This window comes from Rhea pennata, chromosome Z (genome assembly GCF_028389875.1).
Source record: "Rhea pennata isolate bPtePen1 chromosome Z, bPtePen1.pri, whole genome shotgun sequence".
In the NCBI taxonomy this organism is placed as follows: domain Eukaryota; kingdom Metazoa; phylum Chordata; class Aves; order Rheiformes; family Rheidae; genus Rhea; species Rhea pennata.
The window spans coordinates 30,057,261-30,083,037 of NC_084702.1; the positions used below are offsets into that span (position 1 = coordinate 30,057,261).

Sequence of the window (25,777 nt, forward strand, 5' to 3'; positions counted from 1 at the left end):
TAGCAAACATACTGAGGGTATTTGCCCTCAAGAGGCTTCTACATCACATTCTGTAGAGAGCAGGGCCAGTTTTAAATGGCAGCGGAAGGCTGAGGCAAATGTTCTGTGTTACTCGCTGTGTGACTCTGATGCAGCCGGGGGCGCTGGAGAGGGAGGGCCTTGGTCAGCAACAGCTTGTCAGTAAACAAGAGTTGGATGTGCCTGAGAAATAAGACCAAACACCCTTTTTGTTTTGAGCCCAGGTCCTTGCAGAAACTACCAGAGAGCCCTGTACATCAGGGTCTGGAAGAGCTCAATTTGCATTGATTACAAGAGATGGTTCAGTTTTGCTAGCTGCACAAGAAATACCTTGACCAGAGAAACATTTTGCATTACTTTAGTAAGCATCAAGTTTATTTTACTCTAAGCTCACTCAGAAAATTAAGTGCTGTAGAAATCAGTGGAAAACAGTAAACAAAACTAGACATTCAGCAGCAGAAATAACTTTGTTTGGGGCAGAGAGAAAGGAGCAGGTGCTCTTCTGGCTGATAACTACAGTTCAAAGCCTTAGTCTGTGTCCATTGGTTTGGAGGCTGCTGGCAGCAAGTTTGTCCAGGACTGACATCTCTTATTTGGAGGATACTTTGTGAGTGTTTCTAACCATTTCCATGACAGCTGATGTGGACTTAGACACCCTTTTGCAACAGGTTCTGACATTCTGGGTTCTACTCTTTTTTTCACGTTTATTCTAATCCAAAATATTTTCACAGCAATGGAGAGAGGAAAAAAGAGAGCCTGTATGTGTCTGGGTGGATGAATTTGATGCTGCCTGGCCTGAATCCCTGTGTATCCTGATGCAGGAGGGGATTCCCCACGTCAGGCTCCCACCAGGACATACCATATTTCAAGTCAGCACTCGAGCCTCAGCACTGTAAGATTTGAGGGAGTAACTTCACAGGTATCCTAAACTGATCATAAGCTGTGTTGCCGCTGAAAGAGGAAGTCCTGGCCTACCCCGCCAAGTGTCGTCGTCATGTCTTTTGGGCTTATGCTGGGACCTGTGCAGCTGTGTGCTCTGCCAGGTCAGTGCACTGATGCAGGAGGAAAATACTGCTTGTTTGGCAGGTATGAGAAGTCACGGGTGAGGAAAAGGGCCAGGCTGCCTTTTTCAGTAGTGGTGCTTTTTTCCAATTAGCCTAAGCTGCTCATGAAAGCATACTCAGAAATAGTTTCTGCCTTAAATGAAAACTTGAACAACAAAGCCTTTGTAGAAGTTAGGCTTCAATATTTGTTTAGCTAGAAGTATTTCCACAAGCTCTGATGCAATTTTGGCCACGTGTCAGAGGCCCTTGGCAGAAAAGAAACTTATAAAAGACTGTTATAAGCCGAAACACTCCTCTGCCCCCTTCTAAGGAATCAGCAGCTATCCAGAAGCCAGAAACACTGGCAGATAAGACAGTAGAGGCTGTCCCAGCAAGTGTTAACTTGGGAAGGGCTGGCCCTGAGCACTAATCACAGCTGCTCTCCCATGAAGGTGGAGATGCAGCAAATGTCTCCCTGCAGGGTTGAACTCTCCTGAATCACAGCAGTCCTTGAAGTTTTAGGAGTTGCAATTTTGTTTCACCTCTGTTCACAGATGAAGGAATCTCTCTACTGCCCCTTTTCCCCCCCCTCTCCCCAAGCATTCTCTGCATACAACTGTCTCTGGTCCATCTGGACAAAATGGTCAAGCTAGCAGTCAAAGCACTGAAACTGCTTTTTGTGTTGTGCTGTCCCCTCCTCCTCGCACCCCTCCCCCCCCATATGTGTCACAAAATCCCTGTGGCCTTGCAGAAGTTGGAGGCTCTCCTTGACTCAGCCCCCTTGTGTGTAAGCATCCTTGCTTCCCTGCCTCCCAGGCAGGGGCTGAGAGTGAGTGTTTTTAAAACTGGTTGAACTCTCACTGCAGCAGGAGTCGTGTAACTTCAGATGGCCACTGCTTCTGCTAAACTGCTTAGGGAATATAGAGGCCTTATAGCTGCAGTCCTACAGCACCATCAGAGACAGGCATGGGTCACATCATCCTAGTTCAGGAGCAACTGGGCTTCAAGTGCTGTAGCAAAGCAAAACAAATGCTAGGAGGAGGGACACTAATTGGAGATGTAGATGGAAAGCTGCAAAATAGGAATGGCTGTGGTGCTGTTTGCTGTTATACACTTTTGGGTAAGACTTGCTTTTATGCCGTCTGACCTCTTTCGTTGTTTTCATAATGCCTAGCAGATATATTTAGTCTGATGACTTTTGGATGCATTGCTTTCTTTTCGGACAGAAACTGGAGAAAAACAACATTTCCAGATATACCACAGTTGTGCTGATGTGTCTTAAACCAACAAAAAGAGTAAATTGAATTGTAAAGAAAGTTACAAAGTGAAGTTCATTCTTCCATTTCTTGCAGACCAAATGCTTCTCTTGGATTCATGACCAGAATCTAGATCACCTGCCTGGTAAAGCATTAATTAAACATGCAGACACACACTCACTCTCTCTCTCTCTCTCTCTCTCTCTCTCTCTCTCTCTCTCTCTCTCTCTCTCTCTCTCTGTAAGTGAATTAGAAATAATTTTGTGTGATATGATAGCAAACCCTGCTGAGCCCTCTGATCCTGCTCCTTTGCAGGCTGTACACACAGAGTATGTTCATTTACTAGGACTTCTCTATCTTTCAAACAGCAGAGATCGCTGTGGCTGAGGCCACTCTGAGATTTGCTGTGGTGTGAGGGCTGCAAACAAGGAGTTTGCACAGAAGAAGACTTGGTCCCGGGCCGTGAGGAAGCTGTGACCCAGGAGCAGGATACTCCTTTCCAACAGCGCTTTTCCCAGGTATTTCATTTCAATACCTGACATCAGACAGTAATGGCTACACAGTAACCGCAAACCACAGTGAGCTTTTTCTCTGGGCAGGCCACGCTTGCTTACTAAAGAAATTACACGATCTCTGCTTTACCCCTCCACCTTGCAGAAAAGCATGAATGTTTCTTGTGTAACCATATCAGCTGCAGATATACTGATGATGCAATCTCCTCCTGACTCCTACTACCCCATGATATTTTCTGTCTTGGCTCTAACCATATTGTGCACTTTGGGGTGGTCATGCTGCACGTGAATAGGAGATGATATGCACTTTCAACGCGCCCTTTGTGCAGCTTCCACTTCTCCGAGTCTTTAAGTTGTCAATATAGGTAATAATGGGGAGTGAGAAAAACTATTTCTAATTCTGTTTACATTTAGATTTTCTCTTTTATTTACTCTACTTTATCTGGGGGAGGAAGTGAGAGGAACAGTAATATAGCAGGGCTTCTGTAGTCTGTATTTGTTTTCCTGAATTGTTTTCCTCCTCATTTACAAAGCAAGTGTAAGGATCCATCACGACAGATAAGCAGGAATTTTTGGGCTGTATCATGAGGAAAAGCTGGCATGGAGTACATCTTCCACCTCACCTAACTTTTCCTGTTTTCCAGTGATTACCCCAAACAAAGCATTACAAAAGGGCTGCAGGGCTGTGTGACCTGCAAGGGATTTCACATTGCTTCAGGTGTGAAGAGCGTGGCTTTTGCTTTCCCCTTTCGAAGTGCAGATGTGCAATCCTTACTTTTCCACTAGTAAACAAATGCACCAACCAGCATCTGGGACACATCTAGCAGGGGCAGAGTGGATACAAAGTCTTCTTCCTTATCTGAAATGCAAATGAAAAGAGTAAAAATTCTTTCAAGTGAAGAATTCAAGCCAGGTAGAACGGAGGTTTCCCTTAGCAGGTGTTTCACCTAGGCTTTTAGAAAGGCATTTCTCTATATGAGCAAACTGCTTTTTCTCTCCTTTTTTTTTTTTTTTTTTCCTAAGCGTCTAAATAAACATTTGTTTAAGCTGTTCAAAGCTAGCTCCAGTGTTTGAATACACTGAAAGAACATGTGTATTGCTAAGCAGAGGAGTTATCCGACCAGGCTGTGTAAAGATTTTTTTCACTGCACTTACTAAGTAGCCCAGCTATTTTAAGCACTTGTAGGAAAAAAAATCACTACATACCCTTGAAGACTGCCTTGAGAAGTCTGTATGCTAAAGATTTTGTTGAAAGGGAGGATCTTAGAGGAAGTAATCTGTAGACACTTCCCTTCCTGCTCCCATCTTCAACCTGGCTAAAAGAGACACTAAAAAGACAGTTTGATACCCTTGGGGAGCTGTTTTTCCAGTGTTGTCTCTTGTAGTTCCCACAGACATCTGATAGAATTTGATGAGTTTCTCAAAGCAGCTTCCCCAGTTGTCTCCTGACAGCACCAACCACAAAGCATATAAAGCAGCTCCTAACCTCATCCACTTGCTGTGGCAGTCTTCTTATCAGTAAAACTGAGAAAATAGCAGAGATGTCTGTGGGTAAGGATTCCTGTAAGGATGTTGACTAGAGGGTGCTTGGGGCCTATAGACATGGAGACAGACACTGTCCCAGGCAGTCTAGCAGAGACATAGATAAGAAAGTTCAGATTTGTCTTCAAGGATAAGCAGGTGGTACAAGGGACAGGTGCTGTGACAGATGACATGTAAGAGTTCCTTCTAATTGCAATTACCACATTAAAGAGAGGCTGTAAGTGGACACTGAGAGACAGGCAACTGTGTGAACTCCAGTTAGGAGTGAGTCGGTTTTAAGTGAGCTGTGCTTTTCAGTGGCGAGATGCTCCAGCTGCCTTTTACACAGGCTAGGCAGTCCCAGAGCATTGCTAATTCTTGCTTTCTTGCTTTCAAATGCTAGAACTATATGAACTGTATTTGCTGCTGCTGCTGCTGCATCCAGACTAAAACTGCAGGTGCTGCACTGTGGTATGAATGAGAACATAAATATCTCCACAGTCACTGCCAGTCACAAACAAGGTTATTTCAAAATGACCATTGCACCATTCCTCCTTTGTTTGGCCATTTTACAGCCCTTCCCAGACTCCTGTCAGCACACTTGCCTTTGGGAGGCAGCAGAGATGCCTCATTTTGCCCCCAATCACCCTCTGAAGCACAGTCCATTGTTCACAGGTGAACTGAATGTGAGGGGTCTTCCATCTGATCCTTTTATGTGATAAACAGATACTGTGATTTCACATGGTCACTTTTTTGCAATTGGTGAAAAATGCCTCAGCATTTAAACCTCTATTTGTGGCTGCTGCATTGCCCAGGCTGGAAAGCGGAGAGCACCATGTGCCCGATCTCATCAGCCCTCAGCAGCTGGGGCTTTCTGCATAGAAGCTCCATTGGAAGCACAGTGGCACCAGCTCTGCTCTGTGCCTCACCATGAAGGACATATTCCTCATTAGATGATTGACAGCCATCTGCTGTCCCTTTGCAACAGCATGCCTGAAGGCTACCTATCAACCAAGCTGAGAATCCAGTAAGCAAGAGCACAAATGAAAAAACAATATTGTGACCTATAATGGGGAAAAGGCTATGTTGACCCGTGCTACTAGCAAAACTTGTTTAATTGCTGCAGCTGGTAGCCAAATATGCCATATTCAAACAGAAGCTTTTGAAGTCACCATGCAAGCAGGCGCCCACTCAACACACTTAAACATCTCCATAAATGCTTGACTGGACAGGAATGTACTTAGGCACGTGCTATTTCTGCAGCAGCAAAAAGAGTTTGGAATTTATTTAATATTTTAAAGGGAAAGCCTGTGCCTTTCTTTGCCAGGCATTCTGGGTGCTGCTTTGATCCATATTAATAGGTGCGAATTTGTCTCACTCAGCTCAAGCGCCATATTGATAAATCTCCCACAAAGGAGACTGCCTTCCACCAATTTTTGTGTTTCATGCTGTCCCTTCAGATTCCCTCTCCCTGTAGAGAACGGGGCACTTTTTTAACATGGAAAACAACTTGAGAAGCAAGATAGCTAGAGTTGGCAGGGATGTTTACAACACTGAGCCTAGCTTATTTAGTGAAAAAGACATTCACTCCACTGTGAAAACAACCAAGAGAAATAAAGTTCTTCAAGTGAAAAAAGAAAACCCTACAACGGTCATAGGAGAAGGCAGCAGGTGAAGCATGGCTCAAAGACAAGGGAAAGAAAAGTGTTTAACATGATCTATGTTTAAAAAAGGAGACCTGATTTTCTGTCTGTACCCTCCCTGCTTCCACATATTAATCAGATGAGTGACCGCTAATTTCATCTGCAACTGGCATTACTTTGTCAACTCTGCCTAAAGAAAATCTTTGGTAAATGATATTCAGTGCCTTCCCTTCCCCACACAAGCATAAATTCCTATGGAGAAAAAAAAAAACACAAGTTTGGCAGAGAATGAAGAGCATCCTTCCAGCAAGAGAATATGTTGTGCATAATTGGCAATACCATGGACAACAAGTTACCTTAGTCAGAGCTCTTGTTTGGGCTCTTTGGGCACCAGAGGTATACAGCTATGAAATATTGCTGTAATGTCTACACTGGTCTAGTACACACTAGTGACCCTTACATTCTGCAATGCAAAGAGTAAAATAATTGCAAAAAGGCTGCATGGGCTTCAGAGAAGCTTTGGGACAAGGAGATTTCTTCTCACCAGTTCCACAGGACCTTCCTAACACAGAGATTGTTTACATAAGTCTTAGAAAGTTGCTAATTTCTCAAGTTAGTTACTTCCACAACAGAAACAGTAATTTATTTTCATTTGTCCTCTGACAAATAGTATCTTGCACACTGTCCAAAATATGTTCTCTTCAGTTAGACTGCACACATCTGTCCATAACCTGGCACTATCATTATCAGTCTTTGCTATTGATGAAAAATGGATTGCCACATCATACTTAGCTCTCACAGGTTGTGCAGTGTTTTAGTTAATTTACAGGCTTTTGCTTACCCTACAAGAGTTCATGGTAAATCAAAACAGTTGAATGGAAAAGAAAACTGCTGCTGCTTCTGCCTCCTCCCTCTGCCTTCTCCTTAGTTTATGGACTGCCAATTTGCAGCACAAAGGCCCATTCCTCCTAGCTGCTATTACTGCACTGACCTTTTGCTCCGAAGCACTCCAATTATCTTTCCAAAGAAGTTTAGGTAGGAACATGCTCCTTCTAGCTCTTCATCCTTTCAGGAACTCATTTGTCTGCAGCAGCATTACAGAGGTGATTATAGGATCTTCTGCAGATATATGAGAGAGCCAGGACAACATGGATAAAAGAAAAAAAAAGTGATTCTGTGTAATAAAAGTTGAGGGAATAGGACTGATTAACCCTTGTTATCTTGGGATTTCTCTTTTGTCTCCTATTCCTCCCTACAACCTCACAATCGCTTTCTCTCTGTATCCCTCCACATCCCTACTGGGCAAGAGACAGTATGTGCTATGGACAGCTTATTGTCCATGAACAACAAGGAGTTGTACATGTGCTGACTGCTGTAAGTGCCCTCTGTGGTGACATGTGTGGGACAGCTAGCTTTCCCTTAAGAGTGGCTGTGTTTTGGGTTTCTTCTACCCAAACACTGCGTTCCAGACAAGTTGAATACTTCCATTTGCTTTCTCATCTGATCTACAGTGGCTAATGTGCTCAAAAAGTACAGGAGGAGGGTACAGACATTGACACTACCATCCTGTAAGTCTTGTATTCTTAGGAAAACAAGATTTAAAAAAAAAACAACCAAACCAAGAAGGTAGTAAAGAAAGGGAACACAAGCAGGGCAAGTGTTGATCTTGTAGCTTACTCTGTGAGCCCACTTAAGCAAAGCTGACTGCAGGTCTTTGAGTTCAGCCTACGTAAGGATGCAGGATAAGGCTCTGTGCACTCTACTGTGATTCACCTCAAACTGATTATTTTCTCTTTATTTGTAAAACAGAAAAATGGAAAAAGCTGCCTCTGCTGAATTTCTGTTTGCAACCTCTGCTTACAAGAAGGCCCTTCTGTGTGGTGTACTTGGCAATTTAGCAAGAAAAACACTTAGATAAGTGACTTCAAAAAGCTGTTTGAAAAAGGTGAGGTATTCCTTGCTTCCAGAAACAGTGGGAGGAACAACCAAAACATGGAGGAAAGCAACAGGAAGGTGAATTATGCAGGCTCCGTCAAGTACACAAGTACAGGTGAGGAGAAGGTTGTCTGGGAACCTAAGGGCAAAATGGTGCTCTTACAATGCATCTCACCTATTTAGCATTCACCAAGAGCAACCTACAGACCCACTATCTACAGTCTTATCAGAAAAAGAGCAGATGAGTTTTTGTGAATGTATCTTTTGCTATAGTATGTGAGAACAAGTAACTAGCACGCTCCTCAGTTCCTCTGCTTAAGGAGAGCAGTAGCAACTCTGCCAAGGCATTCATGTCACTAGACCTTGATATTGCCATTCTGCTGCTTTCTCCTCCAAGTCTGTAGTGAACTTAGGGTGCAGAATTACAGTGGGCATCCCTTGGTGACCCAGCCATAAATGGAGAGGATGAAGTCCTGTAATATTTCTAGTGCTTTACTTGAAGTAAATTGTGCTGAGCATTTTTCAAATAACGTAATTTCATTCTCAATTTACTTAAAAACAAACAAACAAAAAAAACCACACACACACTGCAATTTGAGTATTGGCTTTCACCTTCTGCCGTAAACTTTGGGCAAACCTGAGGTATTTGCTGGCTTGCCAGGATGGGGCTGAATGCAGATTTTCTAGACATCAGTCACAAATTCTTTTCAGGATTGATCCCTCCCTCACTCACAGGACTTAATTAACAAACATGTTCCTGCTTTGTTAGTTCACGAGAGAATGCATTACATTTAATACTGATATCATTATAATGAGGTATGTTACTATCTCCTTTTTGTTTCATCTTGATTACCTTCAATCAAGATTTATCTGAAAACATACAACACATCACCACAGCATCTAGGGCGTCTGCTGCCCTCTGCTTCTTTCAAAGGATAGTGATAAGGCAAGGCTGACACTTAATGAGAGAACTTTACAGTCATTGGTGTTGTTGATAAAGATTGGGGAAAGGAGGGAAAGGAAAAATGATTTTTTTTTTGTTTTTTAAGAAGAGGTTGAGACATTGAAGAGCCCCAGGACATTATGAATTGGCCTAGTAGGAGGAAGAGAAAAAGACAGAGAAAATATTAAGAAATTCCACTTACTCTACTCAAACCAACTATCTGTTGCTTCAAGCAACTTTGTCTTTTGTTTGTGTTCATTTTCACTCTGCCTAAAGAGCCATCAGCCAACAACCTTTGTCACATGAGCAAAGATTAGAAGAAAGGTTAGGAGAAGGACTGCTGGTGGCAGAAGCTGAGGAAGTGGACTTCCACCTCACTCAGCCTAATGTAGGCAGAGTAAACAACCACCTCAAAGTTGCTGAGTTTGTTTGGGGTTGTCTGCAAGGCAGAAAATTCTCCCAGAAACCACATGAAAAAACGTGTTACAGCCAGCACTAAAACAAGCAGACTTTTTCATGCTAGGCATTCTGGTATCATTTTAAAAACACGTGTATGTTGATTCCTGTCTAAAAGCAAACGTAGAAAGCTAGCCAATTAGCTGAGTCTCAGTTAACTAAACTACTTTTTAAAGAAAATCTGTACCTGTTAGGCTTTGCTTGACAGCTTTTTAGAAGTTGTTCTAATGTTTTCCATCCTGTTTAGACATATCAGCCAGCTGAAGGCTTGGACACTGCTTCAGTACAGGGAAAGTTTTAAATATGTTTTTCGAGTGCAGTCAGATACAGGAAGAAGTATGGACTAGCCTCAGCTGGATTTTGCCACCTTTACTTGAGCAGTAAACCAGAAGAGAGGGAAAAAACATGCCTATATGGAATTAGAAATTCCTTTAGCCAACCAAGTCTAATCCTGGAATTTTATTAGAGAATTTCTATAGTTTTAGTTTCAACGACTACTTCATGGGGAGTTTTTTAATACTAATGTGAAAGACCATTTTAATTTTAACACAGAACATCATTAAAACATGTTCTTACATTTGTCTTTCTTTCTAGTAATTTTCATGTACTTGCCATGAATAGTTCATGACGTGAAAATTCAACTTACTGAACAATATGTGAAAAAACATATGTGACATTATGAGTTATGGCTACATTACTTCATGAAACAACTAGTGCTCATGCCAAAAAAAAGAAACCTAAATTCCAAACCCCAAAACACTCTTCTTGCTAGGAAAAAAATAATTTTAAAAGTATTTTGCTTATATACTAATAGTTGCCTCTGTACATATTGTCAAAAATAGTCAAAAGATAAGGTTTCACAGGTAAATTCTAGACTTGTAGCATGCTAATTTTCTTTTTGTCTGTCTATTGAAGCATTTGGGGATTAAACTTCTACAGACTGGGAATGTATCTAGTCCTGGACCTGAATGTCAGGACAGGGCCTGTGCACAGATGCATTGAAATCTGCAGCAGAGAAAGCCTGTAGGAGCAGAGGTGATAGCTGGAGAAGCTTCCCTTTATCCAGGCAGACTACTGCCCATGGCGTGGAAGAGGGGCACATCAGCCCATGACTCCTGTACCCCCAACAGTGGGGCTGCTGCAGTCTTAGCCTCCTAAAGAGAGCCAAAGAAACCCAAGTTGTTCTCTTTTAAACACAACATGCTTTTGAACAGTTAGTTTAGTCAAACACAAAATTCTCAGTAAAAGTTAATGAAGGGAAGAGGAACCACAGAGTGTTGTGTTCAGATTGCAGTGTGTGCTCAGCTGTCTGCCTTTCATGCTAATAGGAGGCGTTGGGACTGTTATCATGGGGCAGGAGAGCAGAAGGCAACCTAGGCACGGGGCATCAGCCCTCTTTCCGGTAATGGGCAAAGATCAGACATTTGCATTAAACTGTAGGTATTGTAAGTAATGGGCTTGTTGCAATCCAGTGTGTAAAATAGCTTACTTTTATCTGATACCTGAGTGTCTGACTAGTGATACTGATGAGGAGGGAGGAGTCTGTTAAAAAAGATACTGAAATGTGAATAGTGAAACTTGGGTTTGAACAGGCCCAAACACTAGACAGCCAGGCCCTGCTCCAGCACACCTATATGCTGGCATAGGCACCACAGCAATTGCCTGCTGCAGCCCCTGTGCTAGCACTGCACAACTGCAGGCCAAAAGATTGAGGTCTGGTGCAAGAGCAGGGGAAGACACCAGTGACTGGGATTAGGACTGGTGGTAAGGACACCACTATGATATGAAACAGCTACCTGAAGTATCTCTTGTTCAGCACTGGCTGCCAATTACACTTGTTTCACAGAATCACAGAATCATTGGAGTTGGAAGGGACACCTGGAGATCATCTGGTACAATCCCCCTGGTCAAGCAGGTCACCTTCAACACATTGCCAAGGACCTTGTCCAGACAGTTTTTTAATATCTCCAAGGACAGAGACTCCACAACCTCTCTGGGCCAGTGTTAAATTACCCTCATAGTGGAAGGTTTTCTTATGCTCAGTTGGAACTTTCTGTGTTTCAGTTTACGCCTGTTGCCTCTCATCCTGTCACTAGGCACCACTGAGAAGAATCCAGGTATGTTTTCTTCACATCCTTCCATCATATACACCTTTATAAGATTCCCTTCCCTTCTCCAGGCTGAACAATCCCTGCTGTCTCAGTCTCTCCTTGATGAGAAATGCTCCAGTCCCTTAATCATCTGTATGACCCTTCACTGCACTCACTCCAGTATGTCCATGTCTTTCTTATGCTGCAAAGCTCAGAACTGGACCCAACAGTCCAGGTGTGGCTTCACTAGTGCTGAGCAGAGGGGAAGCACCACCTACTCTGAGCTTCTGGCAATGCTCTGCCTAATGCAGCCCAAGATACAACTGGCCTTTTTTGTCAGAAGGGCAAATTGCTGGCTAATGTCCAACTTGTCCACCAGGAATTCCAGGTCCTTCTCTGCAAAGCTGTTCTCCAGCATGGGGCTATTTCTTCCCAGGAGCAAGACTTTGCACTTCTTGCTGTTGAACTTCATGACAGTCTTCTCCAACCATTTCTCTAGCCTGTTGAGATCCCTCTGAACAGCAGTGCAACCATCAGGTATATCAAACAATAACTAAACCATCGAAAAACACTTCCAGCTTCATTTCACATCCAGATAAACGTCCCATTGCACAAATGCATCTTCAGCACCCCATGAGGAACCAGTACAGAAGGTCATTCCTTCCCCCATGCTGCCCTGAATATATGGGGTATGTATTTGGGATGCTCCAAGGAGATCATTTGGGATGATCAAAGAGGGAAAAGTCAAAAGAAATTTTGCTCTACCAGTAGTGAGAAGAAGATTTCAATCAGACAAGTCAGTGACTTGCCTAAAAAGACCTGCTGTAGTGCCAGGCACAAGTGATAAAAATATTTGAAATGGTTGTGTAAATTTGACAGTGATTACCAGCTTCACAGTGCTCAGAGGGCTGAATATGCTCCAAGTGGATCTCAGAGACTGTCAAGGCAACGCATGTTGCTCTGATTTATATTATTTATATGTTACATTGTATCTCAGAAATTAACTCCCCTTGCATTTATTTGAATCAGTAGAAGTGGAGAAAAAGAGAATGTATAATTATTTACTATGGTAAACTTCTTAATTGAAGAGACTAGACTGAGCTAGTCAATGGTCATTCATTCGATCTCACTGACTATAACAGTTTATTTCACACATTGGTCTCTTTGCCTGTTTTCCTATTTGTAGAATAAGAATGAGTCACTACTGCTTTTACCCATTCAGCATATGCACTCATTTTTTCCCTACTACCTGATTTTTAGGAAAACAAATTTTAAAACAGTATTTGGCTGTTTCAGTTGCCCTCTCTTCTTTTGCAAGTAGCTTTTGTTTAACCTTCCCTCACATGATCTGTTAATGAAGCTCAGCTTGTAACTTTTAAGTTTAAAAATAATTCCTTACATCACTCACAGTCTTTAACCTGATCATGGGAAATGCTTTACAGCATGTCAGCTTGCCCTTTAGACACCACTGCTCCAAGAACAACAGAGGACAGACAAACAGATTTTTTTCACACTCCACAGCTGTTTACAAGAGCTTGCAGAAGTACAAACATTATGCTGAAGATTTCTGCTTTTCAGATCTTTATTACTGTTTCACTTTCAAAAGAGAAAGAGTAGATTGTTTAAATCCAAATGAGATTTCAAATACTAAATAGCATATGAAATACTCCTCAAAGCTTTCTTGAAACTCAGTTATAATGCTTTCACTATGATCTCTAGAGTGGAGATGGGAAGCTAGAAACTGGTTTAATTTAGATCATCCTTACAATGTAGACAGGATTTGCAGCTAACTTCCAACTTGTTTCAATAAAAATTGTAAATCAAGAGAATCAAGAGATAGAAACTAATTGTGTGTAAAATTTGCAAATAAATATTATTTTTATTATGAAGAAAAAAGCACTTAAGTCCTTTAAATTTTAGAGAAATATGTCAATACAATGTGGAAATTTTAGTCTGTATACATGAACTTTTACATCAGCTATTTAACGTGATACTTCCCACACGCTCCTACTATATCTTCAGTGTTAGCTTTCAATATCATAAGCCTCACAAAGCTCAGAAATGATGGTCAGGCAGAAATCAAGAGGAGACATTGAGTAAAGACTGAGGCCTCAGTCTAACTGGTGTTTGAAATATCAAGCATGTGAGTTACACCATGGTCAAAGCTTCAAGGCTGATTTCAAGTGTGAGTCAATATTTAGCATCTCTAAAAAAATACAGGTTGAGGTAAAAGAAATAAAGAAATCAAAACAACTCATTTTTTTCCACCAGGACAAAAATAACTTCAACAGAACAAAGGAGACCTTGTAGGAAAATAACACTACTTTGGGAAACCCTAAAGTAGCAGAAGCAGCAATACTAGGCTCCCTTTTCTTGCTTGCAAGGCGAGTAATCCCTTGCATCATCCCCAGTTCCTGTGATCAGGTGAGCTATTGAGATGTAAATTGAGTTGTCTTTGCCTCGTGACAGGCCAGCAGAGAGGCTGGAATGCAGTTTCTTATCTTGCATTTGGGTGAGGAAATGATGGTTCTGGGAAGATCACAAGACTGCTGAAAACAAAAAGGTGTTTAAGAAGGGTAGCGTCACTGCTCCCCAGCCATTTCTGAGGTCTTCAAAAACCTCAAAGAACCGTATCTATGTTCCCTTGAAGCAGATGCTGTTTCATTTTCTAACCTAATAAAGATGCAACTAATTTCATTCTGAGTGTTCCAGCTGAAACACAATTTGAATCAGACTTCCTACCAGAAGAATGCAAAGCAATGATTCTTAAGTTGGTATTTATAAATGCTGTTAATGCCAAAGGGATGTTATAAACTCCAAAGCGACTTCAGATATTTGGTGAAAAATATCCACGTCGTGTAGGAAGGGTGGTTACTTTTCATGCAGCCACAGGAAGAAGGGTATTGTGAGAACCTCTTTTTACCAAAGAGGTAAAAATTATCTGCAGTTTTTAAAAGCTTTTTTCTGAAATTGGCATTAGAAATATATACTAAAGTTAGTAGCATTTTTTCTTTTAAGATGACATACAGATATCTTTTCCATAACTGCTTTCTCAAAACCTCCTAATATTTTGGGAAAAAAAAAATCAGTGTTGGAAATTTTCTGTAAAAAGCATCCTTATTGTAAAATATAGGAAAAACACGATTACTTTGCTAAAAAGAAAGTTGTTGTCATTCTTCAAAGTTCCTTTTTCCTACACATAAATGTGATGAATAACCAGACTCTGGCTTTTAAATTCTGCTAAGTGCTTCTAAAATATGTCTGTGCTCTTTTAAACTGGATTAGCTTTTGGTTGACTATAAGTATAGCTGTGACTGGGAAATAATTTTGCTGTTTTTTTGGTAGCATCAAATAAAAGTTGATCAAATTTTTGAAGTTTTGAAATGAAGTCATATGTGCCTAAGGTAAGGTAACACTTTAAGATACACCTTCCTTACTACCTGCCTGCTGTACAAGTCCATTTTTAAGTCAGTTTAATAAGTTAAAATGATAGAAACCAGATTTAAGTCAGATGAATTTAACCTGGGCGGGGGGAGGATATGTTTACGGTCATCACTTTTTAAGCATGCCAGAACAGTTTATGTATTCCATAGATCCTGAATTTAGTCTTCATATTAATAAAAAATCAGTGTTTGCCTAACTAAAGTGGCCTTTCTTTGCTGTTATGTGGAGAAATCCAGACAAACCATTGATTTTCACTTCATGGCACACAAGTTACCTTGAGATAGCTGGTTTATGGGAACCGCTTGTGTGCATGCTCCTACCACAGTGTGACCTGGGTTACTCTTCTTGCATTGCAGAGAAGTTTCTGACATATTGCCAGATTTGCTGTGGCTTTGCAAGTCAACTACCATTACCAAGGAGTTTTGCTTTTTGGATTTCTGGATCTTTTTCTTGCAGATACAGGATGGCCCTTTCCTCTGTGCAGTTGTACCAAGAGAAAGATGAGGAACAAGGACTGAAACAAGTGAAACATGTTTCAAGAAATGAAACAATTTTCAGACATCCTGGATTCAAATAACCAGAGTGGTTGCAGAGGGAGAGGATTGTGCTACACACCTGGGAAGAACAGTGTCAACTGAATCTCATGTCAGTAAGATGCTTCTCTGGAGATTAATGTTCAGTTGACCCTGTCAACTGCACAGGCAACTCATCACTATGTAAGCTCTTGTGCCTATTGAGAAATACATGGCCTAAGCCATCTCAAAACTTGTAAGTCCAGATAGCTATAGGATGGTTGTTAGTCAGCTTAGGCAGGCCATCTTTGAGCTGTTGCAACAGAAGCATGACCAGTTATTTAAAAGTGGTATGTCTTTTTCATATGTAGAGTTCCCCAACAGCCACTTTTTGAAAGCAATATGGAAAGTTATCTTCCAAACAGGAAATATTTGAAATAAAAGACAGGGGTCTTCTTCCTTCAAGGGGATCTTCCTTCCTTCTTGGTCTTTTTGTCTACTACAGAAAGGACTGTGACTACTCGGATTAGTGTGGTTGTCCAAGCCTCTTCTGGACTGGAATGAGATTTGAAAAGGAGGGACTGAGAAACTCTTACTTTCAACCTATCTCTATGCTAACATGGAATGAGTGCTTTGCACATAGGATCCTCATGTTGTTACTTGTTCCACAGAGATGCTTTTAGTACAGCAAAGACTGCTGAGTGATGGTTTAATCAAGAAGGGTGTCATGAAGTAACATAGTTTTAACGGAAAATGATTTTTAGCAGTACCTCTCTGGTCAATACCTCTAACTGCTGCCATTGACACTCTATTCATTTCAGCAGAACACTAGGTTCTCGATCTGGCATGTCAGTGTACAGACAGGAATAGCATTGGGACAGATGCAGCCTCATAGAAGGATCAGGAATAAAACTGAGTATTAGCTGTTTAATATGGCATGTTTGCCTTGATTTTTGTTATCAGCAATCTCTGCAGTCTTGGTGTTGACGTCATACAAATCTCAGAGAGGACTTATTCGTACAGGAGTTGCAGGTGGTCCTCGGCCAGTTTCCTCTCATAAGCTTCTAAATGGGAGTCTTGTGATGACAAGTTCTGATCTTAGCCCCTGCCCTGGCAATTTCTCTTGCATATACTTGTGGTTTTCTGCACCTGGGCTCCAATGTTTCCTCTGTCTTTGCTTCCCATCAGGGAGCATAGAGATTTGGGACCTCAGGATTAGTCTAATTAGACATCGTGATGAGTAAATGTGCTGCTGGGTTGAAAGGCAAGATGACTCAGGGAGTACTGAAGGCAGAGAGACAGAATTTAGCTGTACAACAACAGTGAAATCAAAGGAACACAGGGGAGGGACAGAACTTATGCAGTTAAAGAGATTAGTTGTTGAGGAAAGCGGGAAAGCATTAGAGAAATGGAGCTGGAGGACATACAAAAATACCAGGGGAATGGATATGTCCACACAACAGTCATGATTCAAGTGCAAACTGGATGTTAATATGCTGAAGGTGAAAGCATTCCTACCTCCTCCAAGCATCACCACAAATTAAGATTTGCTTACGTTGGGCAGCTACATAAACTTGCAATGTGAGCTTATCATCTGGCATTTATGTTTGGTGGGGAAGGGGAGAGGGTGCTCTATGAGACTCCACAAGGAGAGGTAGCATGGTGCAGCTGGTACACTGTAGGATCACATGCCAGCTGATGACACAATAACTTCCCCATATAGACAGTACCATCTGGAAAAGTATCCATTTGTCTTGGTGCATCTCAGCATGCATTACGGAGCAGAAACATGTGATCTATGGTGCAACACCTCCTGTAGTTTTGAACTTACCTCCTGTCACATGAGCTAAACATCTTGCCTTTAAAAAGAAGACTCTTCATCCACGGTTCATTTGAGAAATTAGTTGTAGCCTTTGGATGCTGAGTTGTATTAGACACAGTTGTAGAAATATAGCTAAAATAAATGGGACTGAAATGTCCCATTGCACAGAAAATATCAGAGAAAAAGCAGTGAGGGAAAAGCTTTTCGAATGCCATGCAACTTAGAAAATATTCCAAACCCTAACTATGAGGTAGTTGCACTACACAAATTTCATCTGAATACCATGATTTATTTATTTCTGAATTGTTTAAGTAGTGAAAAGCTTCCTGGAAAGATACAAACACATATACTTATTCGATGCATGGATATGGAAAGTAAGAAATAGAACATTTTCCTTGAAAAAGGCTGGTCTGAAACTGTTGCTTGACAATTAGAAATACAGAAGAAAGCTGTTTTCTTAAATAGCAAGCACATAGATATCTAGGTTAATTTTTCAATCTGTCTACACTATAATTTATTACATCTTGTGCAAATGTGTAATGTCGATTGTTGCAGTATATGACATCTCATCCTTTTTTTTGCCTCCTTTAAAAAATTCCTATTTTTCTACTCAAGTGACATGTCTGCTTATGTATCAACCATCCTGATACATCAGTTCTGAGTGTTCATTTGCAAGCTTACACCACAGAAAGTAGCTTATCTTTAAAACATTTTGTTTTCTTGACAGTTTTAAAAGGTCCAGCTTATGTTTGCTACCTAATCAAGGAAGACCATTGTTAGGCGTGTTTACTGTTACATTTTTTGTGAAATCAGTATTAGTTCAGTGGCACCAGTGGCACGAGACTTAAATCAACACTTTCAGGAGAAAAGACAACCACTACGCCTCCTCCACACCTATATGGCTCTGTGGGGCTTCTCTGGGCCGAAGACCACTCCTGCGACAACCTGCGTGAGGAAATGTGTTTGTTTTAATGACATGCTTTGTGTCTTAAGACATCAAGAGAAAGAGAGAAGCACACATCATGTGATTTCTGCCTTATTGCTGTTGTGCAACAGTCTATAAACACGATTTTTTTACAGAAACACATATTCTCACGTTTGCAAGCTAAAGCAGTCAGAAGCATTAGTTTTACCAGAGTTTATGGGGGAGCCCTGCATACCTCTGGCTGCTCCTCCGTTGCCAGAGGCAAGTTTCCCGTTTGGCACGGACGCCTGCCCGCTCCCGGCTGGATGCGCTCTTGCCCATGACCGAATCTCCCGTCTCACCCGCGCAGCCACGCTCGGAGTCGCAGACATCCGCTTTGCAGCGGGCGCCGCCGGACGCGGCCCGCACCGAGCGCAGCCGCGGCCTTCCCGCGGCGCGCGCCGCGCCCGCATCCTCCTTTGGTTCTTATGTCTCCCTTCAGATTATCACCGTTTCCCCCCGTCGCGGTCTGCCCGTTACGCGCTTCACAAACCCCGCTTTAAATTCAGCGCCGCACCCCGCGACAACCAGCGCTCCTGAAGATTTACGCGAAATGCCGGCTTGGGACGGCGGGAGGGGAGAGGCGCGCAGCGCGGCCCGCACCGAGGCGCCGCCGCGGTCGGCAGCCAGCGCCGACCTCGGCGGCGCCGAGGCCCGCGGGGGCCGGGAGGGGAGACGGGGCAGGCCGGGGCGGCGGCGGCGGCGGCGGCGGCGGGGCCGGGCGCGGCGGGGCGAGGCCAGGCCCGGCCGGGCCGGGCGCCAATCGGCGCGGCGGGGCGGGCGCGGCCGCGGCCGGTATAAGAGGGGCCGCGGAGCTGTGGGGCTGCGCCGCGCCGCGCCGGGGGGAGCCAGGTGGGCCGGGGCCGGGGCCGGGGCCGGGGCCGGGGCCGGGGCCGGGGCCGGGGCCGGGGCCGGCGGCGATCCCAGCGCGGCCTGGCGGCGGTGGGGGCGGCGGGCGGCCTGTGCTGGCCACGTCGCGCCGCGGCAGCCCACGCGCGTTTTGCTCGTCTCGGCTGTAGGCGGCCGGCGGCGCGGGAGCGTGTGCGCGGCGCCCGGTGCGAGCCGTGTCTCTTCCCCCGCCGCAGAGCTGCCAGCATGCCCGCCGCTGTGGGCATCCTGTCCTTGTGCCTGGGGCTGTCCGCCGCTGCTCCCAGGATGGATCCCGACCTGGATGGCCACTGGCAGCTGTGGAAGTCGTGGCACGGGAAGGACTACCGCGAGGTGAGCGGCGGCCCCGCGCGGCTGGCTGGTGGCGCCCCGAGGCCTCCGCCGGGCACGGGCCGGCGCGTCCGCGGCCCGCGGCCCGCGGCGTGTCTCTGCGTGCGCGGCCCGCCCTGGGAAGGCCGCGGTAGCGTGGAGCTGCCTGAGCTTTCCCCCCTGAAGCGTGGTGTTTTCTGGCCCCTCAGAGAGAGGAAAGCTGGAGGAGAGTGGTGTGGGAGAAGAACCTGAAAATGATTGAGCTGCACAATCTGGATCACTCGTTAGGAAAACATAGTTACAAGTTGGGAATGAATCAGTTTGGTGACATGGTACGTATGAAGGGAGGTGTAAAACATAGCTGTAAAGAGCAGCATTTGCTGGGAGGCGATTACATGTCCTGAATTCTCTCTAGACGACTGAGGAGTTCAGACAGCTCATGAATGGCTACATACACAAGAAGTCGGGACGGAAGTACAGAGGATCCCAGTTCCTTGAGCCCAGCTTCCTGGAAGCGCCACGATCTGTAGACTGGAGAGAGAAAGGATATGTAACTCCAGTTAAAGACCAGGTATTCTATGAGGGTGGGCATCTAAACTCACCAGTTACAGGTGGTTATGGGTTCAGTTCCCTGAGTGCTGCCTCTGCTTCCGTAGAGCAAAAATGCTGAGATTTCTTTGATGAAGACTAGTGCAAGCTTACTAAATTGAGTGCATCTTCAGTAAAACTTCTGTGCTCCTTCAGAATTGTACAGGAGTTTTCTACCAGATATCTGAGAACTGGAAAGACATTAGTAGCTTGTATTTCATGTTCCAGTGTGTACAAACGAAGTTGGACTAGGCTTGTGCCTTTTTCACGTTTGGATTGTGGTGGGAACTGTTTACTTCATCTGCCTGGAATGGTAACTTGTGATTTCCCTTTCTGCTTTAGGGTCAATGTGGCTCTTGCTGGGCTTTCAGCACAACGGGTGCCCTTGAAGGGCAGCACTTCAAAAAAACTGGCAGACTTGTTTCACTGAGTGAGCAGAATCTGGTAGACTGTTCCCGCCCTGAAGGGAATCAAGGCTGCAATGGTGGTCTTATGGACCAGGCTTTCCAGTATGTGCAAGACAATGGAGGAATTGATTCAGAAGAATCCTATCCATACACTGCAAAGGTAAATGTAATAGCTGAACTTGTATTGCAAATATTGTTCTTTGTGTGGACAAACTTCTGTGTGCCAGGAAGCTCATACCCAGAAAGGAAAATGTCTATTTAATTAGTCATCGGTACATCTGCTCTTGCTGTTGCATCTCTTCCCCCAGAAAATTAGAATGACTGCTAGCCCCAGGCTTAGTAAGAACTACATACTGCTGCTGGTCTTTGAGGTCAAAATCTTACCAGACCAGTTGGAAAAACTAGAGCATATGTTTTTATTCGTCTTCACTGCTGCTGTCGTGTCAGACCTCAGGTCTTGTCTGGAGTGACACACTAAGCCAAGACCCAGCACTTACAATCTTAAGGATGTGTTTTTTTTTTTTTTTTTTTTTTTATGGCCCATAACTAAGCTTTTATGGGGTGCTACCCACAGACCAGCTAATTCCTGTAGCTGACGTGACTATGGTGGTTGTAGTCATTGTCTTTGTTCTTCCTGAACTAAGTGTGCAGAAATGTGGATAATGGTCAGACATCTGAAATGGTTCTAGCAATCTACCAAAAGTTAAATGGGCATTAGAGGAAGAAAGAGCAAGAGTAAATAGTGTCACTTGAGAGCATGGGCCTCCACCACTTTGGAGTTCTGCTCATTAAAGAAACTGAACTTGGGCCTTCCAGATAGCCAAGTTGGTTGAAGTGTTTACTTTGCTGATTGCAGACAGTAAGGAACTGAGTTACTTTCTCTGCCCTGTGTTTTCTCACTTGTTTCCAAGTATACAAGGGAAGAGGCAGCTCCAGCTGTTAGGCACATCCCTGCCTCACTTATGTGATATAATCATTTGTTTTGACTCTAAAATGCACTGATTTCCAAACTAAACCTCCCTTCTGAGGTAGTTGGCTGTGGCACTAATAGTTTAGATTTCTTTGTAAAAAAGATGATAACATGAAGAATCCCAAAATATAAGAATGCTGTATGTGAGTCCATGTAATAATCAAATGACTAATTTTCAGACTGCTCTGAACAGTTTTCCAAACTCTCTGACAAGCTGCGAAATTGTGGATTTTAAGTGCTTTCTTGCTGAGCTGTTTCTGGCCTGGTTTGTAACTAATGAATGCTTGGCTGTCCTCCATGGCCCATTACTGCGTTCTGGGCTTCTTTCCTCTCTGAAAAGAGATTTGTCCTGCCCACCAGAGTGCAGGGCTTCAGACTGAAGGCCTTTTGCATCCTAGGAAAGCTTTTCTTGGGGGCTGGGTGCTCTGTCCTTTGTTTTCTTCTTTTCTGTACCTTGGGGAAACTGGAAAGCAGCTTCTCGTTTTTGTTCTGCTCTTCTCCTTTAAAAACATTGTTGAAACTAGCTCCCTTTTCAAGGCAGTGAAGTTGCAGATGCAGTTCCTGTGCTCACCTGTATGTGTTTAAGTGGAGGACTCTGTAGTAACTAGGGCTTTTTTTCCTTAGGATGATGAAGATTGTCGCTACAAGGCAGAGTACAATGCTGCTAACGACACTGGCTTTGTGGACATCCCTCAAGGACATGAAAGGGCTCTCATGAAAGCAGTAGCCTCTGTGGGTCCAGTGTCTGTTGCTATTGATGCAGGCCATTCTTCGTTCCAGTTTTATCAGTCAGGTTAGTAACTTGCATACAAAGTCTTTGCTACTTGCTTAACAGTGTTAATTACCCTTGAATTTAGTTTGATAAAGGTGAGGATCTATGACTTAGCGCACAACCATAATTTCTTTTAATTTGGGTCTAGATTCTCCACACTCTGTACTTCTCACATATGTGGGTCCTTGTCCCTCAGTTTTTGCTGTAACACAGTTCACTTAAAAATTTTTGTCTGTGTGACCACTTCAAGAAGCTATCCAAGGCCTGATTTGTGAAATGCTCATATTCAAATGAGGGAGGAGGGTTTCTTGCAAGCAACTCTGCTCACATGTGGGAATTGTTTATTATCTTGAACTTTTTTCTGCTCAGGTATTTACTATGAACCAGACTGTAGCAGTGAAGACCTGGACCATGGTGTTCTCGTTGTAGGTTATGGCTTTGAGGGGGAAGATGTAGATGGCAAGAAATACTGGATTGTTAAGAACAGGTAAGAGCTTCTTCTGTCCAATACCCTTGTAGGGAGAAGGAGGGAAAGAAGGAAGTTGCTTGTAGTTTTGTGGGGATAGGAAGGACAGTGGTTGATATAGATGTGGAAGACCTGGAGACTGTTCTCAGAGTATTTTGTGGCAGAATTTTGTGGCCCAGTTTGTGTGCTGGCTGCCTAATAAGTGGGCCTCAAGCAAACTCGTTTTTCTGCATTTTGAGTTAATTCCAAGGAGCTTGGTACTAGAACAGCTGAAGAAGCTGTTAAAGTGGTATGGGTGAGGAGGAACAAGGTTCTGTGGGAGATGGATTTTCCTTTTGAAAGGAAAGGGGTTCTCACTTGATAGTGTAATATTTGAACTTTTAAAATGGAGTTGGACTCCTAAGTTGGAGGGAAAACAGTAAATTCATGCCAAAGTTGCACTCATGAGTTTGTCTTGTTCCCAGCATTACTGGGGTGCCACTCAAATGGTGCTTGCAGACTAGGTTCTCACTAAAGTTTGTGGGGAGGTTCAGGCACCTGTAATGCGGGAAGATCTAGAGTCTGCACCCTCTTTCTGTGAGCTTTTGGTGCCTTTTCTGTGGTGTACCTTGGTTTGTTCAAAAGCCTCTTGTAGTTTGTAGTTGTCTTGCTTTTCTCCATGAAGGCAGCAGTTCTCAGTTTAAACACTTTGTGATAAATGTAAGTCTTTCTGAAAATGAAAACAAATCCTTCACTTCTATTTTCAGCTGGGGTGAGAAGTGGGGTGACAAAGGATATATCTACATGGCAAAAGACAGGAAGAACCACTGTGGGATAGCAACAGCTGCTAGCTATCCACTTGTATAATTTGAAGACTGAACATTTCAGTGCAAGAAGGGTTTTAAAACTAAATGACCAAACCCACGTTCACACATGTGGTAGACTTGTATCCTTCAAAAGTCAACTTGATATTTTTTTTTTTTTTTTACTTTTGAGTTTTACATGTTGGTGACATGCCACTTGTTTTAAATTAATGTAAATGTTGGTATGTAAACAGCTTGTAATATTGCTGGCTTTTGACTGCTTAATCTAATAGATTCTTCTATGTATTTTTTCTTTTTTAAATTGAAATGTGCCCAAAGGTTTACTTTTTAATAAAACACTTGAATTTCAGTGTGTACAGATGACTTGCTTTTTGGTGTTTTTTGAGTCTTTTATCAAATAGCAATCCTAAATGATACTGTTAACTGAGTCTTGTATGGACACCTCCTTCATGAGTTATAAAAATGTAACTGCATCTGGGAATGGCTAACAGCTATTAGAAAATGGAAAACTGTGACAAAACATTATTTGAAAGGGGAAGGAGAAAAATGCCTTTATCCATTAACAAATTACAGTCAAAGTGACTGAAAGTGATACTCATTTTAGAAACTGCTTACTGCTCTTGAATACATCTGTAATGGAAAATATTGCCTTAGTCCTGTGATACCAGTGTGTCCTCTGGATCTCTGGGTCTTTGTATTTCACAACAAAAATTTTACTAATGAACTCTACACTGCAGGGCATTTAAACTACCTTATCTTCACTTGACTCATGTGCTGTGTGGTTCCTGGCCCAACGTTTCCCTTTCTTCTCATCACTTGAAGCACCAGGCAGCTTTAATTAGGGTAGTGGTCTCATTTTTGAGCATGCCATTTGGTAGGGCGGAGGAATAGGAGGCTGGTTCCACAGCTCAGTGCAAGGTTCTGGGTTTATGAAGCTATAGGGTTTTTATGCCCAGTATGTCTGAAGTCTATGGTAGGCCTACACACAAGGGAACACATGGATTACAAGTTAAGAAAGCTGAATTTCATTATAGTGGAGGAAAGAAGTTTTAAAATTGGGTTTCCTAAACCCTTCTTGAAAGGAAAAAAAACCCCAAAACTTTGAGGTATCTAGTGTAATTGAACCTCAACTATTGTTCAGCAGGAAGTCTGTCTGTGACAATTCATACATAAAATCTTCCACTCTGAATCTCCCTTTTTCTCCCTTGAAGAAAATGTTTGTTTGTTTGTTTTTCTTTCCTTTATGAAGAGCCTCAGGCCAGAGGCTGTTTAAGATACAGTAAGGAAATACTAGTTAGAATTTAGTTATTCAGCTGACTTGCTATTACCTGTTCGATAGAACAAGCACTCCTTGGTATGGATGGAGCAAATGAATAAGGCACTCAGCTGGTGATTTTCTAAAGCACCATTTCCAGAGGGAAATGGCAGTAGTCTCTTGTTACCAAAATGAGAAGCAAGGTCAAAACTCTGCTAGGGAAGTGAATATATAACCTCCTTGTGCAGTAACTGCTTTTCATTCTGGTTTTCCCAGAACTAGGAGTCGATGGAGAGCTGTTTCTCTAAGCACTTCTTTTTTTTTTTTTTTAATGTATCTGTGGCTTTATATACTAAGTCCAGCAAGAAGACAGTGGGAATATCTAGTGCAGTGTTAGCCTAGTACAAAGCTACTAAGATCTGAACTAGTGGAAAAAAATGGGCCTAAGAAGTGTTTTGTTAAAAGGCCAAAATCAATAAAAGTTGCTGAGAAAAGATTGTTTATAAACGGATGAGAAATGAAAAGGAAATCACTTTTTATAGAGCATACGTACATGAATGAGAAAGTAGCTCACAGCAGAGGCATCAACCTATAACTTTTTTTTTTCTTTTTTTTACAACAGCTGTTTGTATACATTAAACTTGCTGACTGTTATAGCTGAATATCTTCTGTGTAGAATAAACAAAGGAGACAGGGTAAATCGGGTCATGCAGATAACTAAATATTTACATGGTCTTCCTAAGTAACAATTTCACCAAAGATTTTCTTCTGTGACATAGTATAAATATGAAAAATTTGTGTAAGTTGTTAAACATACTGGTAGAAGCTTAAAACATGTTATAGTTCAAGAACTGCATTAAATGTGTGTGTATTTATAATTCCATTGCAGTTGTCCTGTCTTCTGAGGAGCTTCTATTTACTGTAGAAGTGCACGTGTAAAGTATCTGTTGATTTCATAGTGAAATGTGTCATGTTGGGGAAATTGTCCTTTCTCTTATCAGTTGCTCCTTTTTAAAGATAAATGAAAGTCTTACGCTTGCACACACAGAAATCTCCTGAGTTATTCCCAGAAGTTACAGATAATTAAAGCCTTTGATCTCTGTGTTTCTGTATTGAAATACTCGATTTTATTCAGGACTTTGGTTGTGTATTCCTGTTGA

The 25,777-nt window shown here is 42.7% G+C and overlaps 1 protein-coding gene and 1 long non-coding RNA gene across 3 annotated transcripts; one reads left to right on the plus strand and one right to left on the minus strand.

The window, feature by feature from the left end:
* Positions 1–17,463: 17,463 nt before the first annotated feature.
* Positions 17,464–18,640, minus strand: LOC134153570 (uncharacterized). The gene is made up of 2 exons (XR_009961169.1): positions 18,356–18,640; positions 17,464–18,140 (listed from the first exon to the last, which is right to left on the minus strand). It is a non-coding gene; the product is annotated as an uncharacterized LOC134153570 (long non-coding RNA).
* CTSL (cathepsin L) lies at positions 18,559–23,718 on the plus strand. 2 transcript variants are annotated; one of them, XM_062599864.1, is made up of 8 exons: positions 18,559–18,581; positions 19,245–19,380; positions 19,566–19,688; positions 19,772–19,927; positions 20,287–20,511; positions 21,946–22,114; positions 22,463–22,580; positions 23,306–23,718. In XM_062599864.1, the coding sequence occupies exons 2-8, from the start codon at positions 19,255–19,257 to the stop codon at positions 23,403–23,405; spliced, it is 1,017 nt and encodes a 338-aa protein (XP_062455848.1). In that variant the 5' UTR covers positions 18,559–18,581; positions 19,245–19,254; the 3' UTR covers positions 23,406–23,718. The 2 variants fall into 2 exon arrangements, with proteins under 2 accessions (XP_062455848.1, XP_062455847.1); XM_062599863.1 differs by lacking the exon at positions 18,559–18,581 and adding an exon at positions 18,922–19,011.
* Positions 23,719–25,777: the final 2,059 nt, after the last annotated feature.